Source organism: Strix uralensis, chromosome 25 (assembly GCF_047716275.1).
Source record: "Strix uralensis isolate ZFMK-TIS-50842 chromosome 25, bStrUra1, whole genome shotgun sequence".
Taxonomy (NCBI): Eukaryota; Metazoa; Chordata; class Aves; order Strigiformes; family Strigidae; genus Strix; species Strix uralensis.
The window spans coordinates 7,550,826-7,578,173 of record NC_133996.1 but is presented as its reverse complement, the minus strand read 5'-3'; the positions used below and the strand labels follow the sequence as shown (position 1 = coordinate 7,578,173).

The window sequence follows — 27,348 nt, the reverse complement described above, 5'->3', positions numbered from 1 at the left end:
GTCCCCTTGCTGAGCCACCTGCTCTGGCGTGCCGTGGGCGAGCTGCTGCAGGGGCTGTGACGGGGCCTGGGCTGCTGCAGGACAGCTGGGACCGGGCCAGGACCCTGCCCGTCCCCGCACCTCCCTGGGGCTGGGGGCTGCCCCAGGAGCCCCTGATGCCTGTCCCTGCAGGGCAGCACACGGGGCTTCGCCCAGCCGAGGCGCAGCCCCACGAGCCCGGGATGCTTGGCCGGCATCTGGCAGCACCAGCCCGGGGCCTGGGCCCAGCCAGGCCTGATCCTGCCAGGCGGGCGCTGGGCCGGGATGGGGCCTGGAGCTGCTCCGGGGCGGCTCCACAGCAGGGCCGAGCGCAGCGTCCCGGGGGAGCGGGACGAACCCCGGCCCCGCGCCCCGCTCGGCGTCGGGACGGGGCTGCCATTGGCTCCGGCGGGGAGCGCTGACCGCCAGCCGCCTCCAAACTATTTCCTGTTGCTGCAGCGTTAATGCTAAACAGACCTTTCTCTCTCTTCCCTCTCTCCAGCCAAAGTGCAGTGGGCTCCTGCCGCCGCTTGCCTTCCCGCCCCGCTCCGGGGCCACCCGTCACCCCGGTGAGTACCAGCCCCACAGGGCTCAGGGCCGCAGGGGACCGTGGGGTGGGCAGGACACCCCGAAAGACCTCAGCACCCCGCGTCCACCCAGCCCTGATGGCCGTGGTGGGGTGTCATGGGTCTGCCCTGTCCCCTGCTTGAGCTGGGGGACACCCCGTTGTGGTTGGGGACATGGGGAGCAGTGTCCGAGCATGCGGGGCTGAGGGATGCAGAGCTCAGGGACGCAGCGGTGGAGGATGCAGGGCTGGGGGGACGTGAGGTCTCAGGGCTGGGGGCTTGGGGACGCAGAGCACAGGGTTTGGGGACGTGGGGTGTGGGGACATGGGGCTGAGTGCTCTGGGGCCGTGCCTGCAGGCGCACCCCTACCCCGGGGTGATCCCACTCTGGTGCCCCCGAGGTCCAGGGGCTCTGGCGGGGGGGTTGAGCCCGGCACTCGCCTGCACAGTGCGCAGCACCCGCTCCCTCCAGCTGTCCCCACCGTCCCCAGGCTCACCCACACCCTGTCCCCACTGCAGCCCCAGACCCCCACCCTGCCACAGCTGCAGGCACCCATCTGTGGGTGCTGAGCAGCTCCGTGGCCCTGGACCCAGCCCTGCCACCGGCGGGGCTCTGGGGGTCCCTGGAGCCCCATGGTGGGCTCTGCACCCCCCACCCCACAGCGGGACCCCCGGGGGGGGCACCAGGCCCCTTGAGGACGCTGCCGGCCATGTGTGGGGTGTCCCAGCACGAGGGGCTGCCCAGCCCCAGGACGTGCAGCAGCCCCGCAGCACTGGACTGTCCAGGGACGGTTCTGCTGATGTGTCACATTTTCTGCATTTCTTTCCTCATTCCTCCCTCCCTGGAGTCGTTTCTGGGAAATGAGCTCGTCCCCTGCCAGGGCCGGGCGCTGCATCACCTCCCGCCGTGCCTGCTGCCCTGCGTGCTGCCCAGCCCCACGCCCTGGGGGCCATGGCCCCCCCACTGCTGAGGGGGACCTGGCCCCACTCCAGCATCGTGGGGGTCACGAGGGGCTGTGGGGACCAGCCAGCAGCACTGGGGCTCGGCCACTTGGAGCCAGGCAGGTCCCCAGGCAGGAGGAGGTGGGTGCTCACCCCTGCACCCCAGTGTGGGCCTCAGGCACCCCATGGGGTGTCACGGAGGAGACGGCACAGGGCACCCACATCCCCTCCCAGGGCAGCTTTTCCTTGCCACCCCTCACCCGTCCTGCTGCAGGGCCACAGCAGGACCTGGCGGCCTTTGCACCCCAGCCTGGTCCTTGGCCCCTCGGTAACCAGCCAAGGCCAGAACGGGGCTGGGAGCAGTGTGAGGCGGGGGGGGGACGCTGTCCCGAGGGGCTGCGTGGGGGGCACACGCGCATGTGCATGGGCAGCGCCAGCTCTTGCGTGGCCCTGCCGGCGTGGGCAGCCTGGCAGGGCTGTGCTGGTCCTGCTCAGCACCGAGCTCAGCCCCGTGACAGGGCTGGAGAGCCCAGCCCAGAGCCGCTTGACGCGGTGTCCTGGAGGAGCCGTGTCCGTCGCGGTCCCACAGGGGTGCGGGAGCGAGGACGGCTCCAGTTCGGCACCTGTGGGGCTCGGTGGGGAGCCCTTGGGCCACGGTCACACCCCAGCATGGCCCCGAAAGGGACAGGGGGGGCACTGCGGGAAGGACCCCAGCCCACAGTAGCCCCTCACTCAGCCCTTCTGTCCCGCAGATGCCGAGCACGTGCCGTCCCCGGAGACGCTGAGCACAGCCGGGCGCGGGATGGAGAGCCGCCGGCGGGACATGGAGCTGCTGAGCAACAGCATGGCCGCATATGCACACATCCGAGGTGAGCCCGCCCCGGATGCGTCCCGGGGGACCCTGGGGCCACCACTGGCCCCGTGACTGGCACAGGCCAGTCCCTCATCCCCTCCGCTCTCCCCGCAGCCAACCCCGAGAGCTTTGGGCTCTACTTCGTGCTGGGCGTCTGCTTCGGGCTGGTGCTGACCCTGTGCCTGCTGGTGCTGCGCCTCTCCTGCCAGCCCCCCCCGCGCCCCCCGCCCCGCCCGAGGGACCTCAGCGAGGACGAGGAGGACGAGGATGAGGAGGATGAAGAAGAGGAGGACACCATCGACCGCGCAGCGTCCGAATCGCTGCTGCCGGTGACCGAGATCCCCCTGGACAGCCACGGCCCCGGCGACGGGGCTCTGGCCGTCAACGTCTTCGCCTCGGCGGAGGAGCTGGAGCGGGCGCAGCGGCTGGAGGAGCGCGAGCGCATCATCCGCGAGATCTGGCGCAACGGGCAGCCCGACATCCTGGGCACCGGCACCGGCACCCTGGGCCGTGTCCACTACTACTGAGCCGTGGCACCACGCCCAGCTCCCCCCAGTAGCTCAACCCACAACGTGCCGCCCCCGGGAGCTGCCTGGGACCCGCTCTGGGGCCAGGAGACGGGAGAATGAGGGGGGTGACGCTGCCCCAGAGTGTCCCGCACTGCTGCCGGCCAGACCCTGGGGCCACAGGCACCCCTGGGGCCAGACTCGTCCCCGTGGCTGCAGGCCACGACGCACTTTGAGCCATTGGTACGACGGTTAGCACCAGCCCAGCAGCCCCGGGGCCCTGCAGGGACGAGGACAAGGACAGGGCCCACCTTGCCACTCTCAGCCGCTGGCCCCGTGGGCTCGGAGCCGGCACCGGAGGGAGCCCAGCCTGGTGGGTCACGGTCAGGCTGTACGTCCGTGTAAGCTGTGGGGTCCTGCCCCTGAAACATGGTGCTGTTACACACTCCCTGGAGCCCAGCGTGCTGGGGGCGGGGGGGTCCTGCAGCAGCTGGCGCAAGCGGCGCTGGGGGGGTCCGGCCACAGCCGCCTCCCCAGGCCCATTCCCTCCCCCCAGCCCCACTAAAATTAGCCGGATCCTTTCCGGCCCAGCACTGCCCTGACCCAGGGCGGATGTTTCCCGCTGGGCTCTCGGGGCGGTGGGTGCTCCCCGGGGACACGGGCTGCTCCCCGCAGGGCTGGGCCGCATCCTGCCCATGCTCCCAGTCCCGCGGGGGGGGGCGAGGGCCCTGCTGCCCCCTCCCCAGCCCCCTCCCCGGCAGCTTTATAAAAATAGCTCCTTCCCAGGCCAGGCCCCTGCGCCAGCAGGATCCAGATGTTTTCCAGATGTTCTCCCAGCCCCATGCTGGTGGCTGGAGGCCAGGATGTGCCGGGGCTGGGGCTGGGAAACGGTGCGGGGGCTGGAGGATGAGGAGGAGGAAGAGGAGGAGGTGGCTCTGCTGCAGGCCCTGGCTCTGCATCGCAGCCTGGGACAAGGTGCAGGGAGTGGCAGGGGGCACTTGCCCCCCCGCCCCAGGACTGGCTGGCGGAGTCTGCAGCCCTGCCCCTGGCACACGGTCACAGTGGGACCCCCTGTGCCACCCCCGCCCAGCCCTGCAGGGATGTGGCAGCCCCCACAGCACGCCAGGGCTCTGCCCTCTGCACCCCCCCCAGGCCAGCAGCACCCCGTACACAAAATAGTTTATTTTCAACAATCTCTGTACCCCCAGGGGCCGTGGCGCGGAGCAGTGCCCAGGTGTGGGCAGAACCAGGCTGGGGGCAGCGGGGCCAAGGGCCACCTCGGCACAGCACCGGCACAGCGCCCGCGGCGGGGGGGTCACCGCAGCCCCCGACGGCGCTAGCAGGGCAGCACCTTCTGCACCCGCTCGATCTCTGCCTGTGGGAAGAGGTTGTGTGTTGGGGGGTGGGGGGGACCCCACGGCACGGGGGCAGCCCCTCGCCAGGGACTCACCTGCAGCGCCTGGCGCTTGGCCCGCTCCTGGCACAGCTCCAGCCGCATCTCCTCCAGGTCCCGCCTGCAACGCGCCGCGGACGGCTCAGCCAGGGTCAGACCCTGCCGGCGAGTGGCCAGGAGCTGCTGGGGACCGCCCCCCCGACCGCTGCCAGCACCCCGACACCCCCCTCCCCACTCACAGGTGCTGGACTCGCATCAGGTCCACGAGGATGTGCAGGGACCGGACCTCGGCCTTCAGGTCCTCCAGGGCCAGTTGCTCCTCTGGCCGTGGCACCGCCGGCACCTCCGTGCTCCATGGTGGGCCAGGCGCCTGCCCCATGCCGGGGAGAGGGGCGCAGGGCCCGGCGTGGGGCGGCCCCCGAGGCTGCTCCCCCCTGCAGGGACCCCCCGCGCTCCCCAGGGTGAGGCTGGGCGGCCGCTGGCCCGGCACACGGGGACGCATGGCGGTGGGGTGGCTCAGCTTGGCCGTGGTGACCGGCACCGCGTTGAACCCGTCAGCATCTGCCAAAGAGAGAGGGTCAGCACGTGGGCAGGGCCCTGCGACGGCCGCAGCACCCGGTGCCAGCACCCAGCACTCACCTGGGTCGCTGGCTCTGCCCCACTCCGCGTCAGCTGGGGCGCAGGGCTGGGGGCCGCCGGGTCTGGGGACAGCAGAGGTGGTGAAGCGGCGCAGTCGGGCTGTGCTCGGCCCTCCCAGGGGGAAGACGCCAGCCCCACTCCGGGGACCGAGCACGGACATCGGCACAGCCCCGGGGCCATCGCGGCAGCCCCAGATGCCCCGGCATGGCCACGTGCATCTTACTTGCTTGCCAGCGTGGGGGCCAGTTTGGCCTTGGCAGGGACAGGGGGAGCAGGAGCCATCCTCTTGCTGGGGGGCAGCTTGGCCGGCTCCATCCTCACCAGTGCCGGGAGCTCTGGGGAGGTGGCAGGAGCGGGGCTGGGGCAGCGAGCGAGAGTGGGGAAGGAAACGCTTCCTGCCAGGGAGCCTGGCCGTGCCCCGGCACCAGGGACCTGCCCCAGGCACGTCTCCAGCCCCAGCCCAGGGACTCACCTGGGGGCTCCCCCTCCTCGTCCTTCGCTGTCTTAGAGGCTGCCGGGGAGCAAAGGGGCTCGTCAGGCGCGGGGGGAAGGACCCTCGTTACAGCCCCTCTCCCAGGGACCCCTCAGCTGGGCAGGACAGGACAGGACAGCCCCCTCTACCCCCCACCCTGCTAGGACATGGACTCCAGGGACCACCCCATCCCTGACACCCCCCCCATCCCCACACCCTGCTCCTGCCAGGGCCCCCCAAGCTCAGGGTCATGTGTGGGACACCAGGGGGTGCTGGGGAGGGGGCACCCACAGGCAGGACCAGTAGGAAACATCACCCCATGGTGCACCTGCACCCACGGGTCCCTCCAGCACCAGCTCCCACGTCTGCCAGGGCTGGCAGCGACACTCAGCAGGACTCGACCAGCCCCATGGCGGCTCTACCCAGGGCCCTGGCTGCTGGGTCAGGGGCAGCCACCCCTCCTGCCTGCCCTGTGCCCATCCCTGCACCCAGCCCTGCACCCAAACCCTGCACCCAGCCCTGCTGCGGTCGGCGCTTCCTCTGTGTGCGGCAAAGCAAGCGACTGCAAACCTCCCCCTGAGCGCCAGCATGGTGCCGCAGGCAGGATGCCGTCCTGCTACCGCCTACGGTGCAGCAGCATCCCTCTGCTGCCAAGCCCCGGGGTCCCACCAGGATGGGCCCCTGGCAGAGCAGGGTACGGGGCACCGGCGCATGGACCACCCTGTCCCCATGGTGGGCCAGCAGCCCTGGGGCCGCCTGGTCCCTGCCGCCACCAGCACAGCCCCCGCCATGGCGGCCTCGCAGGTGCCGAGGGTTTTATCTGCCCGAAGAGACGGGTGCAGGCGCGAAGGCCGCAGGGATGAGGACAGGGACGAGGGTGCCTGGTCCCAAAGGTGCGGGGAGCTGCTTTGCTGGGCCCGGGGCTCCATCACTCCCCATGGCACAGGGTTGATGGCGCCCAGAGCTGTCCGGCATTCCGGCAGCCCCCGCTCCTCCTCGGCAGCTCCCGGGACACCGGTGCAGCTGCCAGGATGCTCCCCGAGCACGGGAGCCCCGGGGCCGCGGCCGCTCCATCCTACCTGCCGGCGTGGGGCTGCCCACGAGGCCGTGCTGAGCGGTGCCGTGCCAGGCTCCCCCGGCTGCCACGGCCCCACACCGCGCACGTGATGCCGGAGGAAATCGGCTCCGCACTGGGAAGGAAGTCGAAGCAGAGAGCACCTCGGTGCTGGTCCACGCCTCATCCCTGCTCCCCACGGGGCTCCTCCTGCCCCCCGGCACGGCCGGTCCCCTGGCTGCCCCAACCCACCTCGCACCCGGCCGTGGGGCCGGCCGGCCGTCCTGGCGGGACACCGAGGCCCCCGGGGCCGGACAGCCGCCATGACCGGACTCACCGGACTCCGCATCCCAGGATGGCATCGCCGGCTTCAGCTGCAGGAGAGCGGGGTTGGGTGAGGACGGGGCACGGGGGCAGGCAGGGACCACTGGCACAGCCCAGCGCCACAGACACGGGAGGGCCTGACTGCACAAGCCCCAGCGCAGCCCTGACTCACCGCAGGCACCGGCGCTGGCAGGAGCTCCACGAAGTTGCTGGGGAAGAGCCCTCTGCGGTGCCGGCACTGCCCATCCCACCAGCCCTCGACCTCTGTGCGCTGCGGGCAGGGCAGGCGTCGCACCAGGGACCAGCCTCGGGGTCACCCCCCGTCCTCGCACCCCCTCACCTTGCTGAGGACCCGGACGACATCTCCCCGCCGCAGCGGCAGCTCATCCGCCAGCTCCGGGGTGTAGTCGAACAGGGCCCGGCAGAGCTGCGGCTCCTGGTCTGCGTGGGAAGGGCAGGATGGGGCTCGCAGGGTCTGGCTCCTCCCCGGGTCCCCTCAGCACCCCGCGCCCAGCGGGAGCCCCCCCAGGGGTGACTCACCCAGCTCCAGCGGCAGAAGGGGTGCCGGGCGCTGCGCCACCGGCCACGGCTCTGCCTGCGGGCGAGGGGACCTGCTGCGGCACAAGGGTCCCGGCTCCAAGCTGGGGACCAGCCCCGGCAGCACCCACCGAATGCTGAGCCCTGTGTCCCCCCAAGCCACCCCCAGCACGGAGCCCCCCACCCACCTTCTCCTCCGGCACTGGGAAGGGCTTGGGCATCTGCTTCAGCGCGGCCTCGGCCTCAGGGTGGGCGCCTGCGAGAGCAGGAGGGGGTTCCCTGCTGCGTCTGAGCCGGACTGTGGCTGGGGTGTCCCCGGGGAGCTGCTCCTGCGGCCCCCAATGCAGCCGGGCCCAGCGCGGCACCGCTGCTGCAGCTTCACCGCAGCTCAGCGATGGTGGGACCAGCCCCCCGGCAGAGCTGGCACCAGGGACACGTGGGACCCCGGCGGGCAGGGCGGCTGCTGCTGCTGCCTGGCACCGGCCTCCGAGGAGACCCGAGGCTGCAGTCCAGGGTGGGTTTGGCAGACGCAGCCAACTCCGGCTGCCACAGCGGAGCGCGGAGGGATCCACGGTTCTCCCAGCGCTCCTGCCTCACTCCGAGAGCCGGGGAGGCGCGGTGAGGCGCAGTGAGGCGCCGTGAGCCCCCCGAGCTCCCGCAGAACCGCCACAGCCCCTCTGCCCAGCACCAGCCCCCCGAGGCAGCCCACGGTGTGGCCCAGCCCTACCTGAGCCACAGGCCGATGCGGGCAGGGCCGGGACAGGGGGCCCAGCCCGGAGCGAAGCGCCAAGGCCCGAGTCGCAGCCAGCCCTGGACAGCGGCTCGAAGCCACCCGCGTCCCGCTGCGCGTCTGTCACCTCCAGCGTGGAGGGGGAAGTGAAACCTAAACCACAGAGGGGCTGAAACCCACAAACCGCCAGCGCACAGGGCCGGGGTGGCCATGCTGCCGAGGTCCCTCTGGAGCGCAGCAGTGGGGCCAGAGGGGCTGGTCCTGGCCAGCGCTGGCCCCAGGCTGACAGCAAGAACGTCCCCTTAGACCAAACGCATTTGACTGGGCCCTGCTGAGCTCCGGAGCAGGGCGGGGGCCCGAGGGTCAGCACGGGGCAGGGAAGGCCAAGAGCGGGGGGGGGTGTCAAGGTTTTGGCCGGGGCGCAGGGAACATGCGTTTCCCTGGGTCTGGCCCCTCTGCCGATGGCACCAGGCGCCCTTTGGCTCAAGGGCTCAAATTCAGGCGCAAAGGGAAACACGAACCGTTAACCCACACCACTGTCCCAACTGCTGTTGGCCAACACCGGTAACCGACCCGGCGGGGGCCGCTCCCCCGCAGCGCCGACGCCAGAATTCACCAGGGAGGCGGCTGCTCCCGCGTCCCCCCGCGGACATCAGGCAGGAGCGAGGGAAAAGCATTTACTCGCTCGGGCTGCCTGAAGCCGCGACTCTGCGCCAGCAGTTTGGCGTTTGAGCACGACGGAGCCGGTTCACGGGCGACACAAACCCCGCGGGCAGCAGGGCTGGGGAAGGGGGCCGGCAGCTGTCACCCCCCTCCCACAGCTGCTGTTAACACAAAGGGGCTTAAAAACCAGCAGTTGGTGCTTTTAGAAGGTGGAGAGCGCATCAGGCCAAGGGTAAAACAAATACCCGGGTGCTGCTGGCTCCTGCGGCTGCAGCAATTCAAGGAAACCCCCGTGCAGAGCCTGTCCCTGCCCGTGGGCTGCCAGAGGCCACACACGTCCCCTCTGTGCCGAGCGCCACGGTCCCACCTGGAGAGCGGCCGAAAACGGAACCTCCTGTGCTCGGCCCCGGGAGTAGCTTCGGGCAACTGCTGCCCTGGACCAGCGGGGCAGCCCCGGGGGCAGCAGGTTGAGCTTCCTCCTTCCTGGGCGCTCCCCGGCCCCGGCCAGCGCGGTTTAAAGCCACTTTGCCCACCAGGCTCCCGCAGCGCCACGGCCGCTCGGCTCTTCAGGCCTCACAAGCGTCTGAAACAGGAGCCCCCTGACTCAGGACACAGAACAAAGCAGAGTTACACCTACTACTTCTTTTATTGTATTTTATTTGCATAAACAAACTTCAGGGCTTTGCTAAACAGGAACTGTTCAAGTCAAAACAAACCAAACTCTAGTCGGTGTGTGTGGGGAAACAGCACAGCAATCCTGGGGAGGGGAAGGCAGAGAGGGAGAGCGGTGTCTTTGCAGCACATGCCTCTCCGGCTACGAAGGCTCACTGACTCAGCCAGGGAACTGTTCGCAAACTTCTTCAGAATATTTTTAAGTAGAAGATAAAAAGAAATACATCATAACGGCCGTCCTTAACCAGCACAGGAGGGATTTGCCTTTTGTTTTTATAAAAAGATTAATAAAAAATATTGAAAAATTCTCATCTCCTTTTATATTTTTAACCTAGTAGAATTCTGAAGTTTCTTAGAAAACTATGTTACCTTGGAAAGAGCACTCAAGTTCACGACCAGCTGCAAAGAGGATACACAAAATGCCTACAAGCAGTTTGGGGCTCCAGCACACACCAGGCCTAACAGTGTACACAAACAGTGGTGAGAAGTAGGGTGTCATTTTTTTTTTTTCTTTAAACCATGCTAATTCTGTTAACTTTCAACATAAAAGGAAAACAATCATTTTTAAAAGGCCCTAAACTCAACTGTTACATAAAAAAAAGGGTTTTTTTTTTTTTAAAAAAAAATCATAGCAGTTTGGTCCCAACAAGTTAACATTTAGATGTTTATTCACATGCTTCATTGTTTTCTTATTTATAAGAACCAAAAATAGTTTCCAAAATTATCATTTAGTTGATGTTACTACATATGTAAAGGCCTAAAATAAGTAGAGTATGAATTTAAAAAAATTGAATACACAACAGGGGAGAAAAATTTGAACTGGCGAGTTAATCCTGACCTTTACTATTTCAAATTATAAAAGAGAAACAAAAATGCCAAGACTAGCGGGTTAAGATGGGCACAAACCAAAATCCACATTGTCTTCAAAGCCTGTTACCAAAAGATTAACCGACCGTTCGGTAAGGTCACGGACGAGAGAAAATCTAGGATCTCACCCTGTACTTGACCTTATGCAGTCCAGAGGGGAAGTCTTTGGGAAGATAGACTCCACGAGTGGATCCAAGCGTAAATGATCGATCAGTTCTAGTCCACACTTAGGGAGGCTGAACTCTGGAAATGCAGTTAACTTCGGGGTAGTTTCAGAGCTCCTCTCCAGGGCTCTGCTCAGCACTTGAGGATCGCCCTGACAACCTCCAGCCCCAGCGTTGTGCCGAGCCCCTTCCCTCCTGCCAGGGCTCTCGCCAACACGTGGGCGCTGCGGCTACTCAGCCGTCGTCTGCAAGGTGTCCTTCTCCTCCCTGTTCTCTGTGCCGCTCTCGTCATCCTCGATTTCTCCTTCTTCTCCGCTGAATTTGTCATGAGCCCACTTGGGGCTGGTGCTCGACTTTCGGAACATGAAGCGACCTCTTCCTCGGGGGAAAGCGCCCCGACCGCGGCCTCTGTTCACCCACTTGTCGGCGCCTTCGCCCTCCCGGTCGTCGTGCTGCGGGGAGGAAGCCGACGACATCAGCTCAAGCAGACCGACCACTCGCGAGGCAAGAGCGGGAAAACCCTCGCGGCACACGCCCGGGCAGCACGAACCGGACGGCCGCGTTGTGCCACAGTGAACGCTGCCAGCTAAAGAGAAAAGCTGGCTGGGTTTGGGGAAGAAGCACAGGCGATGAAGGCAGGGACGTACAATCGCTGCCCGCGCTGACAGGAAGCTCCCTACCGAATCTTTAGGGGCAGGCAGGGGACGGGTGTCTAGGAAGGGAGCGCCATGGCTGGTCCTGCAACTCCACGATTTAGATATTCTACACATTTCCCCTTTATTTTCTTGCCAGTCAAACCACTTTGGCAGCTTCAATCCTTACTGCTGGTACTCAGGGGCTTTAGTAACACACGCCGCTTTCAGAACGCTTTGCGTGAGCTAAAGCAGATGCAGGTGGTACAAGCTGACACAGACCACGTCACCGGGCTCAAACTGATCCATTTCTGTATGTAAAGTGCAGCACAGAGACTGGATACCCCCCAAAAATTACAATTCTGCCTTCAATGAGATCAGAGAAAAATGCAGTAAAAAAAAAAAAAAATCAAGGGTTTCTTGTTTGAGGTCCAAGACCGCAACACTGTATTATTTAACAAAAAGATTAGGGATCTCAAGTACTCCGAATCAGGAAGAAAAAGAATGAGTTAGTGTCTGTTTAACTACCCCTTTTTCAAAGAACAGTCAGACAGGATTCTCCCAGACTAATGCCTGTTGGCGTGGCAGACTGCCATCGCCACAGAAAAAGGAACAGAACTGACCCACCCAGGAAGCTGGACGCTTTATGGGGATAAAGAACCAAGAAACAGAGGCCATCTGCAACACAGACTAACAGCTCTGAGCTGCGTTTGCCACACCACTGGGAAACATGTGCTCTCTAACTGGCCTGCAGGATTTCACTTAACGGCAAACCACTCTACAGTGAACAGAAACAAGTTCCCTTTAGTCAGGAGTCAGGAGCTTCTTGTGAAGAAGTGTCACATGAAGCCTTAACCTGGTGGATTACAGACAGCTGGCGCTCTCACCTCTAAAGCATTCAAGAGCAGATATACCTGGAGTGTACATACACATTTCAGCACTTCAGACACATACCAAGTAGTACTTCTTGCTCTTAGGTGTGTACTCTGGATCCCACTCCTCATCTCTGTTTCGCTTCTGGAAGTCGTTGTTGCCGCCGCTGTTGCTGTTATTGTTGCCTGAAAAGTTGCCTCTGCCCCATCCTCTCCCTCTTGCTCTGAACTGCTGCAACAGCGAAACACAGAAGAAAAATAAAATTGTTGCAGTGGCAGCGCCCTCCCACCCCCAGACAGCTCCCCGGGCTACCAAGAGACACAACATCACCTCTCTAACCATCCAAGAACACCTTTAACCTCGCATTAGAGCTCAGTACATTTTGGGGTTTTCTGGCTCATCTGATCACACAGCACGTCACAGTTTCTATAAAGCTGTTTAAGATCACGTAGAGGCATTTCCAGAGCACCCAAGAGAAAGCACCTGACACAGACAATACGCACGTAAGACATCTACGCAACTAAGGCGTCAGAACCGCGGGCAGCGAGCGCAGTTCTGACCAGATGAGTCACGTCGGCAGCCTAACCCCAGCCGACATCGCGCTGCCCAGCGGGGTTGCTCAGCAATTACTAATGCACAAAAGCTTCCAGGCTTGATTCTGCTCCGTACATCTTGAGTTCAACTGCCCAGACTATATTCTCAGCACCCTGGTCTGTGCTCCACACCTGCAGAAATCATATTCTGGCTCATCATCCACAACCAGACAGTGTCTTTGGGGTCTCTCCTTTCGGTATGCTTTAACTGCGGAAGAGCAATGCACAGCGGCCACTTTTGGGGCACTTTGGGAACTGATACTTGGGAGGGGGGTGGAGGACACTTACAAAGGTCCCTCGAGCTCTTCCTCTCTCATTTGGACCAGTGAACTCTTTAGTCCCAAGCCGGGACTTGTCAAAGCCTGAGGTGCTTTCCTCCCTCTCCTCAGTCTCCTCGGGATATTCCTCCGCTTTGACTGAATGAGAGGACCGTGAAGATGACGAACTGGATCTGGATCTCTCACGTACCCGTCGGTGTTTCCTGTTTCAGTGATAGGAAATGGAGGTGAGTGATAGGAAATGGAGGCGAGTAGGCCACCAGCAGGGTTAGTAACTGTTGTGACTTGTTTGCTACAGAACCATTTCTTTATCACTCCCTGTCAGTGCAACGCTCTCCCCTTCCTACTACGAAAAGGAAGGGCCGCAGGAAGAGCTCAGGATCAGCTACAACACGCAGACCGAACACAAATCCCAAGTCTTCTCCAGGGAGAACCTGTTGCTTCTAAGGTGTTTACACCATCGACTATGAGATAAGCATGCATCTGCAGAGTTTTAGTCAAATGGAAAGCTAAGCTAATAGAAAAGGATTAAATTAACAGAGTCATTTAAACCTGGCTATTCTCTGTAACACAACAGGAACAAGGAAAAGTGACTCACCCGTTCTGACACATGGAGCCTTCTCATTTACCTTTAACAGTTATTTAGTGTTTCAGATAGATATAATGATATCAAGATGGCACGCAGAGGAATAATTCACGCCACTGCAGGAGTTTATGTCACAAGGTGTACAACTATAGGTACACGATGTCGTCTCCAACCTTAACAGCAGAAATAGGAAAGGCAGAAGGAAATGGCTATTAGGTTTCCTACATACTTTTTCTTTGAGCCTTTGTGACTTTTCTCCGTTTTCTCAGTTGATCTTTCCCTTGAGTGACTTGAATCTCTTGAGTCCACTGATTCTCTGGATTTATCGCGTTTAAGATCTCTTTCCTTATGTTTTTTACGGCGTTCAATATCAAGGCGCAGGTCAACAGGGTCGTCCTTATATTTCCCTTCAGCCTACAAACGCAGGGAAGAGGGAGAGTTTAATACAAAGGTTTACAGTTCACTAGCTCAGCACCATTACTTTGCTATTGACTGCACAGACTTCTGGAGAACAGGAATTTATCTGAATACTAATCAATAATCCATTTTAAGATGTAAAACTAATACACTATTAAATAAGTGTTTATTTCTCAGAATTCAATTTTCCTACTGCTTTTTAAGATCACTGCTTTTTAACTTCTATTCTCTGCTTTTAAACAGCATTAGGATAAACAGCCTGGTAATAGGGGAGGGAGAAACACAGAAGCTGACACACTGTATATACCACAGCCAGTGAGAGATGAGAGCAACTCGGAAATCCAATCCAACTGATTATGGATCACAGCTACAGCATGTCAAAAATGTCTAACAGCCCCTGGACGTTTGTTACTGAACAGCAGCATGCTCGCTGTCCTGCTGACAGACATCAGCTAGCAGAGTGGGAGGAATTTTAATCACCAGGTCTGGAAACAGGACTTAAGGAGAAGCAAAAGCTGCTTGCTGCTTGGAGATCCCCAAGACAGTGATCACTGATTAAAGTGGTACAAGATGGAGGCCACTGAAATGCAGCAACCAAGCGCATCTGGGAGAACACCGACATCCCAGCGATACGCAGCCTTTACTACGTCTGTCAAGACGATTTACTGCGTGGCAGACGTCCCCGGTGGCACTCCTTCCCCCGCGACTGGAAAGCACCACGGGGAAGACGCCGGGAAGTCACCACGGATGAAGTATGCGTTTCTCCACACAATCCCAGCAAGCCTAGTGCCAGCTGACCCCGGTGTTTCACAAAGCAAAAACCAACCGGCTGTAGGAAAAACACTCAACAACTAGATTTTTTTTTTTTTCCTTTTACATTGCTAATTTAAAAAAAATCTGGCAATGCTTGCTTTGAATTCTACTGAAATTGCTATTGAAATAATGGATTAAGACAGTTTCTTTGGAAAATGAGAAGCTGTGTTACCTGCGTATACTTTAAGACCAGTGGTACCTGGATGAGATTCTGCTGACTGCACACACAGGAGCAGCAAACTGACAGTGGCTGTGGCTCTGACAAACACTGACCCGAGTAGCAGCACGTCTGCGGGCAGGCTGTACACGATGGTGCTAGCAACAACACACAGCCTCCACGGCTGCGCTCAGCGGCTGCTACTGCATTTACACAACACTAATCTCGGGAACTGTATGACTTGATATGCAACATACATCATATTAATCGTCTTGAATTAAATACAAAAGGATTAGTAATTCTCTAGCTATTAAATTTTTTACTTACATGAGTTTCTAAACACTTTTTTGTTTAAATAATTATGTCAAATAACGCAGGAGTGAGAGCAGGCGTTTTGTTTTGGTATTTTGCTCTTCTACTTTCCCCAGGCAAAGAGCTTTAATTTCTACTCTGAGAATAAAACTGCTCCCAACACGATGGATGACAGATAAGTGACAAAATCAGCAGCAGCTCCCTTATGTGGTACAGCAAACACCTATTGGGGTTTGTGAGGGCACGTCTGTTTCACGGAAGGCTGGCGAGCTGTTTGGAAACCACGTTTATAACACACTCTGCCAAGCTGATGCTCAGAGTTCAGGCCCATCAAATCCATCTCACCATCGTCCATGTCAAGCCATAAGTGTGTTTGGAAAAAATCGAAAACAAATATGAAACAAGTAAGGTTTCAGCAGGACTGTTTAAAATCTCTTCAACGTTCAACGTAAATATGTATGAAGGTGAATAAACAAAGGTTAAAATCCCAAACATTTTACGTTAAGCCATTTTTATGATTGTTTACAGCGAGCGCAATGGCTTAACATTCATCTACTCAGAAAAGCTAATACACTAAATTCCAAATGGTCTGGATCTACTAAAACAAGTGCTGAATGTTAAAGTAACAGCAATCAACAGAAATGGTACAGTAAGTTGTTAGAACAAAATTTATCATCTGCTTAATAGTGTATTTGGTTTAGATAAGTATTTAGTTTTACTTTCCTCTTTTTGACATGCATGTCTTTTTGAAAACATGGTTGGAAATATCGCATGTATACAATTGATTTAATAATACTTACAAGCAGAAAAATATCACAAAAAGTCTCTTCTCTCATCATGGGCACTTGTTCCAAAAATCCTCTCTTTTTTCTCAAGCTCACCTCAATTGACTTTGGGGTCATTTACCATAGTCTAACCACTTCACAAAGGTTGTTGATACATTTTTAATAAAAATTAACCCTTTGTAGTTCATTTTTAGAATTATGCCCATCCTTAAAAGAAAAACACAAACTTAAGTAGAGAGTAATTTAAACAAAAACATCACTGTTAAGTTCATGCCCAATGCACTCATTTTGTTGAATTAAACTAGTCAGAGTAACAGTTCACCTTGAAGCCAGGATCCCTGGAACTTTTCGTTTCCTCTTGAGAGAATCCATGTTTTCTAAAAGTACTGGGAGATATATCTATCCTCCTAAAAGAAAGTACACAGACATAATCTTGCTTGTAAGAAGAATCTGAAGGTTTTAGATCAAATGTCATTTAAATGTCACGTAAAGCAGACCAGTATTTCCACAGGTACTTAAAACTCTCCATACTTTTCCATTTTTTTTGCTGAAGCTAGTTATATACTTGAATTATTCCAGAGTTTAAGACAAGGATATCTGAAATACCCCTGAAGGGTTAAGACAGTGTCTAATGGCACCAACCTGTGGATTTCAGGGCTCTTTTTGTTTTTAGCTGCATCTTGTTCCATTCCTTTCTTTAGATATTTGGTAAAGCGTTCATTCAGTGTCATTCCTGAAGACCCAAAGTGATGCTCTGTTGGGGGTTTTAAGGAAACAATGCAAAATATTAATACAGTTTTTGCAAAAATTCAAAGCACATCAGTCCTGGTCAAATTCAGAGACAGGACACGTGAAGCACACTGGGGAGGAGCTCTGACTAATGCTGCTGACAAATTCCAGTTTCACTCTTGAAATCAACAATTTATTCAAGTGAGTCACAAATTCACTAGAATACACAAATTCCAAGTCACAGTCTCTCTGAACACTGCTCAGGTAAAACAAGAGCGTCTCTTCTGCCTTTCCAGAAGAGAAGTTTTTTATGTAAATAAAGACGACTCATGATGGGGCTGCTGCTCTTCTCTCTGGCGTATCTGCTGGAAAACAACTCTTTGGGCATTAACTAGAGTGCAGGAAACCTACTTAATTGGGCAAGGGAGGAGTGAACCTTCATCTGAGCATACACAGACTTCTGACCTACCTCTTACGTGATGGACTATAGTCACTATGTGTTGAGCAAACAGTTCAGAAGGGCTTCGCTGAGACTGAGCAGACTGAATGTGATGGAAAATCGAACGAAATTCTTGCTCTTTTTTGTTGCTGTGCACAAGGTCGCGACACAGCTTGCGTTCCTGAGCCAGTATGCCACTTGGGCTAGAAGAAGAACAGACCACATGAAATAGAAAAACAGGGTAAAGGGAAGCAGTTTAAGATGACTTATGTCTCAGAAGTTGGAAGCTGGCTGCATTTTTAATGTAGTATTATGAAGGCACCTAAGAACATTCAATAGCACGAGCAGGACACTTATTTAAACATCTCTAAAATACACTGACCTAGGTTACTGTAACAACTCAGGTCACTTGTTACTCTCAATGCGGAGGGCTGTGCGGGTATTAAACCCTGACATCCTGTGAAACACAGGCCTGTTCTTACACCACTAGTTGGCTGTGATCTTTTGCTACCGTTCCTAAGTTCTAGACTACCTCTAACACCCCGCAGAGCATATTAACACTTACTGGCTACCGCTGTACAAACGTATTTTCTGGAATAACTTTTTACTGTCTTAAGATTTCTTGAAGCAACGCTGAAGCGGCTCTCAGAGCGTCCTAGAGTTTAAGTAATGCTATGCTGAGAAAAAGGAGTACTTAAACACACTCCAGAGAATCAAATGTCATTTAAGCTGTGCTGTAACTTTACCGTACCACTAAGCTTCTAGCAGCAAGAAGCCACTGAGTACCCCTCTCTTTCCAGAGCCCGGTGTAGCGTGGAACCTGATGCAGAAACATTTACATTCTGAACTGATCTTACATCTACTTGTAGGAAACATTAGGAAGAGTTGTTTAACCTTCACGCTGTACTTTCACCATCCACAAACTGGTAATCCCTCTAACCTCCCACCACAAAAAAAAAAAAAAGGGTCACACAAGTATTACAATTAATCTCTGTCTCCAAAAAATGCAAACTGTGATGCAATATTATTTAACCTTCCTTACATTTTGCAAGTTCATGAGGATCTCAGAAAGAAAAACAGGAAAAATTCACCATTTAGACTTCTCAAAAAATAGCAAATACTTACCGTGCAAGATCTTCATCAAAGGAATCCATTCGAATATTGACCTGGGCCTCACGAGTAATGGAAAAGGAGGATTTGCCAGGAGCTAGCCCCTCTACTTTGGTGCCTGGTTTCTCCTTTACCTCAGAAGCCTTCCTCAGTGGGGGGGAAGAACTTTTTTCCTGGCTCGATTTGTAAGTGGTCACTCTAAAATTCTTTTCAGGAACAAACCCCCTGTGACCTGGTTCAGCTCTCTTGGACGCTGGCCTCTCTTCTTTTTTTGATCTTTCAGAATAGCTTTCCTCCTCCATTTCATCAGGTTTTCTCTGCTTCTCTTTTCCAGGTGGCAAGAACACCACACCTTCCCATTTTCCTGGCCTATCCTCTTCTTGACTTTTACTTGAAGTTGCTACAACTTTAGACATAAATTTGGGCTCATCATCAAATTCCGAATCTTTTCGGCCCTTTGCCTTATCTTTCTTTTCCTGCTCATCTGTTTCCTCTTTGCCATAATGACCTTCCTTGTGGAACTCCGGGACCTTTAGCTTGTCAAAGTCATCCCGGAACTTGTAGCGCTTGGGCGACTGGCTGCCGCGGTATCCCTTCTCGGAGTCAGCTTTGGATGCGTAGGAGTCAGATTTTGCCTTTCCATCTGTTGATCCCAACTCAGAGAAATTCCCTTTTTCTTTTGATTTTTCTTTTTCAACATTTGTTATTTTCTGTTCTTTGTCTTTCCCATTCTCAGTCTTCTGCTCTTCCAGATACCTGTTCATAAAACAGACATTACAGTAGTTCTCTTATTAAACACCAAAGAGGTTAATACTTCGGTTGAAAGCAGACAAATTTCAGAGAACACCAAGCTATGCATGTACAGAAAGCTGTCTCTAGGCCCTAAAATAGTTAAAATGTAAATCAGATTACTCAGCCTGGATTTAGACTTTTAGTTCTCAATAAATTCATCAAATGTAAAAGAAAATGGATATGCAGAACTGATGAAATGAGGCTTAAGAACAACTAAAAACAGCTTACCCACAGATTCATTTCAAGGAAAATAGTAACATCTTACCCAATCGGTTTATTTACTTACAAACCTGGTTCAGGAGAACAACACATCAAAACTTTCAAACTGGGCTGTTCTGCTTTAAACAACACTGGAAATAAAAGCCTCAAAAGCTACTTCAAATTTTGGATGCAAGTTTCATAGGTAAGCTAAATATTTCATGACAGACTGTAAATACAAATAAAAGCAAAAAGGTTAACAGAGGAGAATATTTATTTTGCTGGGAGAAGACAAAACACTTCTATAGTGAGAACAATTTAGCTAGTTTAAAGCATCAAAACTACGTTTTAAAGCATTCATTAAGCAAAACCCTGGCTTTGAGGAAACAGCAATAAAGCCCAAGGACATTAGTTCAGTGCTTTGGAAAGCCCAAACAAGAGTTACAGCTTTTTTTTTTTTTCTTTTTTTCTTTTTTTAAATTTCAGACATCCTTGATACAGAATCCGTTCAAAAATAACTTTAAAAATAATGCAGAAGAGATTTAAAAGCACTTGTGAATGCTACCGTATCTTTTAAAAGAAAGTGCCACCTTCACGCACGAATCTGCGGGGGACTAACCCAGCAAACAGAAACATGGGAAGTTGCTGCCTTCTGTGTGGAAGAGTGTCTTCGCTTCAGCGACGATCTCGGTGCTTTAGTTTCTCATATTAACCACATGCACAAGCACTGCAACTACACCTGCCTTAGGCTGCTTGCAGCAGGACATGCAGTAAGGTTTAATTAAGTTTTGCTAATTTATAGTATCTAATGCAGTTCAAGAATGCAATGCTAAAAATGTGTCTTTAACTGAAAAGTAAATAACTGAGAAATGCAAGCTCCCAGTCTCACTGTCAGGTTGCTAGACAGTCTCATCGGGCACATCTTCAAGCGTTCACGAGCTATGAACATTTTTGGAGGGGACCTACGCGATCTTTAGAACTATCCAAGTCAGAAAACAAACCCCAGCTTTCTACAACACAGGGCCAGGTCAGTATTTCGTTCTGTAATTACAGGCAGTACCAGGCCCAACGAGCTGGCAGCCCGCAGAGCCCGGGGCCTGGCTCTGGCTGGGGCCTGCGCACGCACCGAGGGCCTCGCAGTGCTCCTGGGGAGCGCCCACACGGGCGAGCTGTCCTGCCAAAAAACACCGCAGCACAACCAACGTATCACTTGCCTTTTCGAGAAGGCTCCTCCTCCAGGAGCTGTGGTTTCCTCCTTCTGAGACGTACTGTAAATCGAACCGATTGGTGTTGGACTTTTGCACACCGGGCTCTTCCTTGTTGGGCTCAAACCCGCTGAGCCATGCTCAAAGGGGCTCTGATGAGACCCTGCCTGAAAGGAGGTGCTGCCGCTTTGTAAAGCGGAGCTCATCTGTGGTGGGTTGGACAGCGGAGGGCTCGACTTTTGCAATGGGCTTGGCCGAGGAGAACGACGCCTCACCACAACAGATTGGAGAGGGCTTTTTAACGCAGGGCTGCGTTCCCTTGGGCTGAGTTCAGACACAGAAGCTCTTGACGCTGAACTTGTGCCATAGGTGGTCATATCTTGCCATGGTTTTGATCCCTCAGATGCCTTGACATCTTGAGCCACTGCTCCTGAAAAAGGCTGCTCCTTAGCCTCATCACCTTGATTATCTCCTGCAGCCTGAGATGCCCGGGCATCCTTGGAAGATGACTTTTTCTCCTTTCCAGATTTACGCTTGGATGACTCAACTCGGCTGTGATTTGAGGAAGACCGGGAAGAGGAAGACCTCCTTGACCGATCGGAAGATGACTTATCAGAATTTCTAGAATGACTTCTAGACCTTGGTGAAGGAGACCTTCTCTTGGGTGAACGAGAGCGTGACCTCCCTCTACGAGGGCTATACGCTTGGCGATAATTTTGCCAGTTTGACCTGTAATTCCCATATCCTCCTCGGTTATACTGGCCCCATGGATAAAACCCTCGATTTCGGCCACGAAAATAATACGGTCTCCTGTATCCTCTATTATGACCTCTGAAATCCCGGTTCTGATACACTCTCGGATGGTTCCTTTCTCTGTTATGAGATGGAGAATAAGATCTTGAACGGGACCTAGAACTGATAAAAGAAAAATATTATATAAATATTTTAAAGTTTATTCTTCTGTCACAACTTTTTATTTGAAACCTTATAAAAAAGAATTTGAAAAACTCATTTCTAAGCTTTTAAATGTAATTTCTTTCGTTTACCCTCATCCAATTGAGGCATTACACTTTGCCCTCAATAAACTGCAGTGGAAATATCTGTGATACTGCCAAACAAATATTTGACTTCAGGATCATTGCAGAAACCATGGGTACACGTTCCTCTTCATTTTTTCTAGGATGAACATGGCTGCTATCCAGCTTCAGAAAAAGTGACATATCTCAAACTTCCAGTCCTTCACAGCTCAAGGTCAAGGTTACACCTCATCTTAGATCTCTGCCACAAAGAAGAGATTCTTTATGCACGTCATGCTACTGTTACTGAACCGGATCCAAAATCTTCCACTTGTGTCCTAAGTTCTCACTGTACTTTCGAAATTCTGATAATCAAGATGAAACCCCACTTCTTCGCCAGCTGAGTTAAATAAATTGCTACCCCTCAACACGAGAAGAGCAGTGCTGGAGCAAACGGCACACTGCTCTGTAGTTTTAAGTTTCCAAAGGTGCAGCCCTGGCCACAGTTCAGAAGCCGGACTCCAAACAAGGAGGGGGAAGCAGAGGGAAGTGCTGGCTCTCCAGCCTGGTGCCGTGAGATGGCACTGCTCAGTGTCCCTCTGCTCGCCTGATGGCGCTGCTCAGTGTCCCTCTGCTCGCCTGATGGCGCTGCTCAGTGTCCCTCTGCTCGCCTGATGGCGCTGCTCAGTGTCCCTCTGCTCGCCTGATGGCGCTGCTCAGTGTCCCTCTGCTCGCCTCCCGAACAGAACTGAAACCAGGACAAAGCCTGTAAGAACACTGACTTAAGTGGCAAAACATGAAGAGCTAATTGTTCCAATAGTCTCTTCCACTAAAGTTTTGGAGCTGCAGATGTGTAACTGTTTAAAAGCCCCACTGTAGCTCAGGATTAAAGACCAGCTTTACAGTAAGTATTTCACAGCTGCTGGAAAAACAAACTTCCACTGAAAAGTCTGAGAGTTTAGCAAAATTGCATTAGTAAAACAGAGAAAGTGTCCAAACTAGTAAGTTTAAATAGAAAAGAGATTTTTCCAAACGGAATTTTAGTAAATAATATTAACTGAGAAACCATTTCCACAGTCCCTTCTCACATGGAGATCGATCTGGCTGTAAAACACTCACCGGTCACACCCCAGCAGACCTGTACTTTTACAGATGGGCAAAGCACAGCTCGCTGCTGCCCCCTCTCCACTCACTCCCCAACCCCCCCCAGCGTCAGGGAACACAACACTGCTCTTACAATTCCTACACCATTAGCATACACGCATGCAGTCAGAGACCAACTTTAGTCCTGTTTTTATTTCTTCCACCTACCAAATACATTACAGTTTAGCAAGAAACTGGTTATTCATACTACAGTCATTGCCAGCAAACAGTTTAATGATAATTTTAACATATGCTTCATCCTTTTACTTCAAACAACCAAAAAAACCTAAGCTACGTATCTGAGACACTTAGTCATTCAAACAACGACAACAAGGAAAAGCACAGATGCAGACGGCAAGAACCAATTATAACAAGCCCTCATCAAAAGCACTAAGAACACACATGCTCCCATTCTCAAACAACTGCTGCATTTGTGATCAATTACCAGCAAGGGACCTGTTGTACACCACTTCCAAAATCTGTTCTATCGTTTTAGAGAGGCTTGCAGCAGGAAGATTTCACTCCAGAAGTTGCAGAGATTATTTACAAGAAATCTTTTTAGAAAAATACAGTGAGTGTTATGCAAAAGAAACACCACAAGTAATAACTCTGCCAGCTCTGCCAGCCCCTGTAGCTAGCCAGCTCATACACACTGCTCCAGTGCTAAAGCACCCACCACTTTACAATAGGTAAAAATGAAAAATAAAGCAATAAATATTAGGCAGACTCCCAACATGGCAATACAACTTCGAACAAGCAGTAAACCTACCAGATAAAGAGTAAAACAATTTCTGTGGTGGATGCTGAAGTAATGGACTTTTATGCCACGATACCACAAGACCTACCTCAGAGAATATCCTAACGCCATACAAGATGACTTGTCTGTGCTAACCCCCTCCATTTTGATTCTTTTTTTTAAAAGAGTTATTTACAAAGCACAAGTAGATTCAGCAGTAGCACAGAGGAAATGATAACATTTGCACAGCATGCCTTTGTTTTCAACTGTCAAAGTCCCTTCACAGCTAGGCAGATATTCCCAAATGACCACGTATCTTCCAGCATTCCAGCTTCCTTCTGCAGAGAACTCGGTTTGACTCAAGTCTCCGCCTCTAATTTAGTTTTGTCATGTCCTCCTCTCTCCAACTGTACGTTTATTAGAGCCTCTGCATTTGAAAAAAATCTCTTTAATTGTTAACAGTTGCATGTGTTTACAGTCTAATGATTTTCAGAATATGTGTTATTAATTTAAGATTAGTGAAAAAGCAGCTGAACATGATTATACCAAGTCAAACTGGAACGCCTTTTGCCAGATACAAAAGGCTTAGCCAAAAGAAAAGGAAAACACAGATATCCTGATATCCAGGGAAGACGTGAGCCTTTAACTGGCCTGATCAGAAGCAATTCAGGGAGGTAAGAACAACTATTATGCACATCAACCATTTCTCAAAATTAACTGCAGTGAAATTACCTTTATGTGGTTTATCCGTTCAGAACGATCATTTCTGTTAACTGACTCTGTATGTTGAGGGGAGGGGCAGGGAAACAACAACAAAACTGCCCCTACCCTCACAGCAGTATCTTAACCTGACAATAAGACTTGTCTGAATTCATTTTTAGAGGGGGAAAACATGCAACGTCTGCAAAGGCCTCTCAACTCTGGGATCAATTACATTAAAAGTTTAAAACACACCAAAGATGTACAAAAAAAAAAAAAGGAGCATGTATTGCTGTGGACCTTCTCAACTCCTCCACTCTGACTACAGAACATGCACTTAAACTCTTTCACTTACAGCAGTAAAGCAAATGTCTGATCAAAAACATTTCAAATCTCAAAATAATCTCAGGTCAGGATAAAAAGCTATGAATTTTTGCACTTTGTCCTGCTCTGGGAGTTTCAATCATCATTAACCATGAGTACTTTCAATACAGGAAACTGGATCTCAGAGACTGGGCGTGCTGAGCACCAGGAAAAGAACAACGGGCTATCCCATTACGTACAGCAGCAATTAAGGACTGCAGAAGAACATGGGGAAAAAACCCACATGCATTTTGACAGGAAGAACAAAGTACAGAAGTCCTCTCTGAGTCTAGTCTCTAGTCTAAAAAGGCTGTAACAACTCCACTGTGGACTGTATCCCTGACAAAATGAGCTCTACTAACAAAAACACCTTCCGATTTAACTGTACATTAGAGTATCTGTTACTACTTATATTAGGAGGAAAAGATCTGCACGGAAAAGTAAAATTATTTTTCACCAAAAACATGCTACAGAGACCACATTAAGTGCTCAAAAGAAGTATCCTGACAACACTGATAAACAGCCACAATTTATTCTCTTAGCCCATTGAAAACACTTCAGAACAGTACAGGTTGGCAGGAAACAGCCTAAGACACAGGACACTATCTGCCCTAGAATCTAATCAAAGTCCTTCCCCGGAAAAGAATTAAGTGACAAACCATCTGAACAGGACAGAGAGGAAAAACACAGTTACCCACCCTTTGGCTTCAGAGCTGCATGCACTTACCTAAGTCTGCGTTTTCTTGACCGGGAGACAGAACGAGAACGGGAGCGAGATTTGGAGAAGGAACGTGAGCGAGATCTTGATCCAGACCTCGAACGGGAGGAACGAGATCCAGATTTTGATTTGTTAGTTTTAGACATCTTTGCAAGCACCTGTCAGCTGTACCTGAAGGAAACAGGGAAATAAAAGTATTTGAAAACTGAAGTCATGTGGCAGATCTGGGAGAACGGGCAACATCTGGCAGCCTGACAAACTACAGCGACATTGATAAGACTGGAAATATGAATGTTTGAAGTGGCCGCCCAATAACTGATGAATGGTGTTGGGCTCAGAGTAGGTTTATTTCAGCCTAAGGAGGAAATCTGAAAAAAGAATAAAAGGCTTTCACCTCGGAGTAATTGCAAATGTAAGTGTTACAGGTGAAAGCAGCAAGTTAATGCAAAACCCAGGAACAGGCAGAGGCCGCACTGCTAGCTTAAGCAAGAATACCTTTGAAGAGACAAACCAGTCCATTTCAGTCACATCACTGTCAATACAGCCAGCTGCCACTGGCTTAAAGAACAATGAAGAAATAAAAAGGCTTACCATAAAAAAAAAATCCACCCCCTAAACTCTTCTCTATATTTTCAGAAGGAATCACAAGCAAAAATGATAATCCAAGATACATGACTGTAACCCTATTTGCACAGATCTGCCATGAACTCTCAGGTTCAATCCTGGCCGTACGTGTCCTGTCTGCTTGTGCAGTTTATGCAGTTGCTGTGATCAGTTAAAGCGCGTATCATCCACTGAGGAGTTCTGTTGCAGCCAAAATAATTCAGACGTCCTTCCAAATATTCAGAGACAGAAGAGATTACGTTGTAGCATTAAATGACTGGAAGTAACTATAATTATGAATTACCTGGGCTATTTTCAAGCAGGTATCCAGGTAAAGGTTAGACTCCCTTAAAAGATGTTTCAGGGAATACAGTTTGACCACATAATTGTTTCAGTTACTTGCTACCTGATCTGTTCTCCTGTAAACATCAACTTTGTATCAACAAGCAATACTTTCTACAGGATTTTCATCACTGCTTACCTCCAGGGAAAGAAAAATATTCAGCACTATTAACTCAAGAGGGGGAAGTGTCATACTGTTTACATTTGAAAGTTGATACAAATTTTGATAAAATTCAAGATGCTCATTTCCCCGTCAGTACCCAAGGGAGTCAAGTGCCTATCGTGCAGTTCTGCAGCTCCCGACAGGGACCTCCATAAACCTTCCCCTTCGTGCTACCAACAACCTCTGTCTGTGACCTCCCTCCCATGAAGGGCTGCGAAAGCGAAGGCAGCACAGCAGAGCCTGGGGAGAGCTCGAGGGCCTCTTCTGCCCAGCCATGGCAGTGCTTCGCACTGCAGTAACAGGTGACCCATTTAATCACTGGATCCAGCCAGAAACAAAATTCCTTACAATTTAAAATTTGATCATGCAGCAAAATATGCTCCAGCTCTTGAATCCCTGTTGGTTCCAGTATAGTTCTTCAGCTTAAATGGAAAATGCTCTGGTGCCTGACTCTGCGAGGAGCAAGGGGACTCCACTCCTTCCCTCCTCACATGAAGTTCCAGTCTCCTTTCTACTTCCATTCCTAAAAACTAGAGGTTTCAGTAGTGGGCTGGGAAAGGGACTAAGTGCTAGTTTGAGTTAAGTGTTTGGATTGTTGAGTATTCCACATCAGCACTCAGTATCAAGATTTGAACTCTGCAATTCCAGAGGTGGCTGACAAAGCTGAGAAGAAAATCTCTCCTTAAACAATACATAAATTTAATTCACAATATCAGAAGCAATTTATTTAGCATTTAACAGAATTCCTCAGTAATTTCTACAAGAAATTACATTTTCTCCCCCTCAAAGTTAGTAAAATATTGCATAGTTATAAGTAATTGGGGCAGAGAAAAAGGAAAAATAAATCAGTGTACTGGTAGATTTACAGTTTGGCTTGTATCTATGCATGTTCAACAGCAAAATTAGAGTTGCTGAAAAAGTTTCTTACCTTACTGACTTACCAAAGTGGATCTGTATACAGCGCTATTGATGGTTTGGAATTTTACACAGAATGCATGAAAAATGATACTATAAGCAGAGAAAAGTCTGGACACACAGCTTCCAGATTACAATTGCATATATTTTTCATTTGTCAGGAAACATCCCCAGTGTTAGCAAACAAGAATATTGAGTTGATACCCGTAATTCTGCAGAGCTTGTTTCAATCAGAGTTGGAGAGATTTTCACGCATGCTTGATCACGTTTGGCTGATTTCTCTGCAGATCTGTCCACCTGCACTCTGAGTCAGAAAAACAGAACTAACTTGT

General features: G+C 52.5%; 3 protein-coding genes across 16 annotated transcripts in view; 1 reads left to right on the top strand and 2 right to left on the bottom strand.

Annotated features, from left to right (window-relative positions):
• The first annotated feature begins 335 nt into the window (after window positions 1–335).
• EVA1B (eva-1 homolog B) lies at window positions 336–3,329 on the top strand. Its single transcript, XM_074894112.1, has 3 exons — window positions 336–587; window positions 2,278–2,394; window positions 2,493–3,329. The coding sequence occupies exons 2-3, from the start codon at window positions 2,328–2,330 to the stop codon at window positions 2,903–2,905; spliced, it is 480 nt and encodes a 159-aa protein (XP_074750213.1). The 5' UTR covers window positions 336–587; window positions 2,278–2,327; the 3' UTR covers window positions 2,906–3,329.
• Window positions 3,330–4,051: 722 nt separating this feature from the next.
• SH3D21 (SH3 domain containing 21) lies at window positions 4,052–8,366 on the bottom strand. Its single transcript, XM_074894109.1, has 11 exons — window positions 8,031–8,366; window positions 7,492–7,559; window positions 7,307–7,361; window positions 7,107–7,207; window positions 6,939–7,037; window positions 6,468–6,816; window positions 5,389–5,427; window positions 5,140–5,251; window positions 4,917–4,978; window positions 4,517–4,838; window positions 4,052–4,398 (listed from the first exon to the last, which is right to left on the bottom strand). Exons 2-11 carry the CDS (start codon window positions 7,522–7,524, stop codon window positions 4,221–4,223), a joined length of 1,350 nt encoding a protein of 449 aa, XP_074750210.1. The 5' UTR covers window positions 7,525–7,559; window positions 8,031–8,366; the 3' UTR covers window positions 4,052–4,220.
• Window positions 8,367–9,336: 970 nt separating this feature from the next.
• THRAP3 (thyroid hormone receptor associated protein 3) overlaps window positions 9,337–27,348 on the bottom strand; it is a 33,909-nt gene continuing 15,897 nt past the window's right edge. For 7 of the 14 annotated variants that reach the window (XM_074894546.1, XM_074894550.1, XM_074894547.1 and 4 more), the window contains 10 exons: window positions 25,003–25,164; window positions 20,328–21,233; window positions 18,139–18,879; window positions 17,044–17,216; window positions 16,488–16,599; window positions 16,168–16,252; window positions 13,591–13,775; window positions 12,786–12,978; window positions 11,986–12,135; window positions 9,337–10,851 (listed from right to left, as the gene is read on the bottom strand). In XM_074894546.1, the coding sequence (XP_074750647.1) occupies window positions 10,630–10,851; window positions 11,986–12,135; window positions 12,786–12,978; window positions 13,591–13,775; window positions 16,168–16,252; window positions 16,488–16,599; window positions 17,044–17,216; window positions 18,139–18,879; window positions 20,328–21,233; window positions 25,003–25,139 (2,904 nt within the window). In that variant the 5' untranslated portion in view covers window positions 25,140–25,164 and the 3' untranslated portion in view covers window positions 9,337–10,629. Of the gene's footprint in view, window positions 10,852–11,985; window positions 12,136–12,573; window positions 12,706–12,785; window positions 12,979–13,590; window positions 13,776–16,167; window positions 16,253–16,487; window positions 16,600–17,043; window positions 17,217–18,138; window positions 18,880–20,327; window positions 21,234–25,002; window positions 25,165–27,220; window positions 27,321–27,348 lie in introns of those variants that run through there. The other 7 variants (XM_074894551.1, XM_074894552.1, XR_012632235.1 and 4 more) reach the window with 6 other exon arrangements.

Excerpts from the sequence above, each read along its gene's own strand:
- EVA1B (XM_074894112.1), top strand. The coding sequence starts at position 2,328 with ATGGAGAGCCGCCGGCGGGACATGGAGCTGCTGAGCAACAGCATGGCC. Across the intron at positions 2,395-2,492 it reads CGCATATGCACACATCCGAG|CCAACCCCGAGAGCTTTGGG; the intron begins GTGAGCCCGCCC and ends CTCTCCCCGCAG.
- SH3D21 (XM_074894109.1), bottom strand. The coding sequence starts at position 7,524 with ATGCCCAAGCCCTTCCCAGTGCCGGAGGAGAAG. Across the intron at positions 7,208-7,306 it reads CCTTCTGCCGCTGGAGCTGG|ACCAGGAGCCGCAGCTCTGC; the intron begins GTGAGTCACCCC and ends CTTCCCACGCAG. Across the intron at positions 5,428-6,467 it reads GGGCAGCCCCACGCCGGCAG|CCTCTAAGACAGCGAAGGAC; the intron begins GTAGGATGGAGC and ends GCTCCCCGGCAG.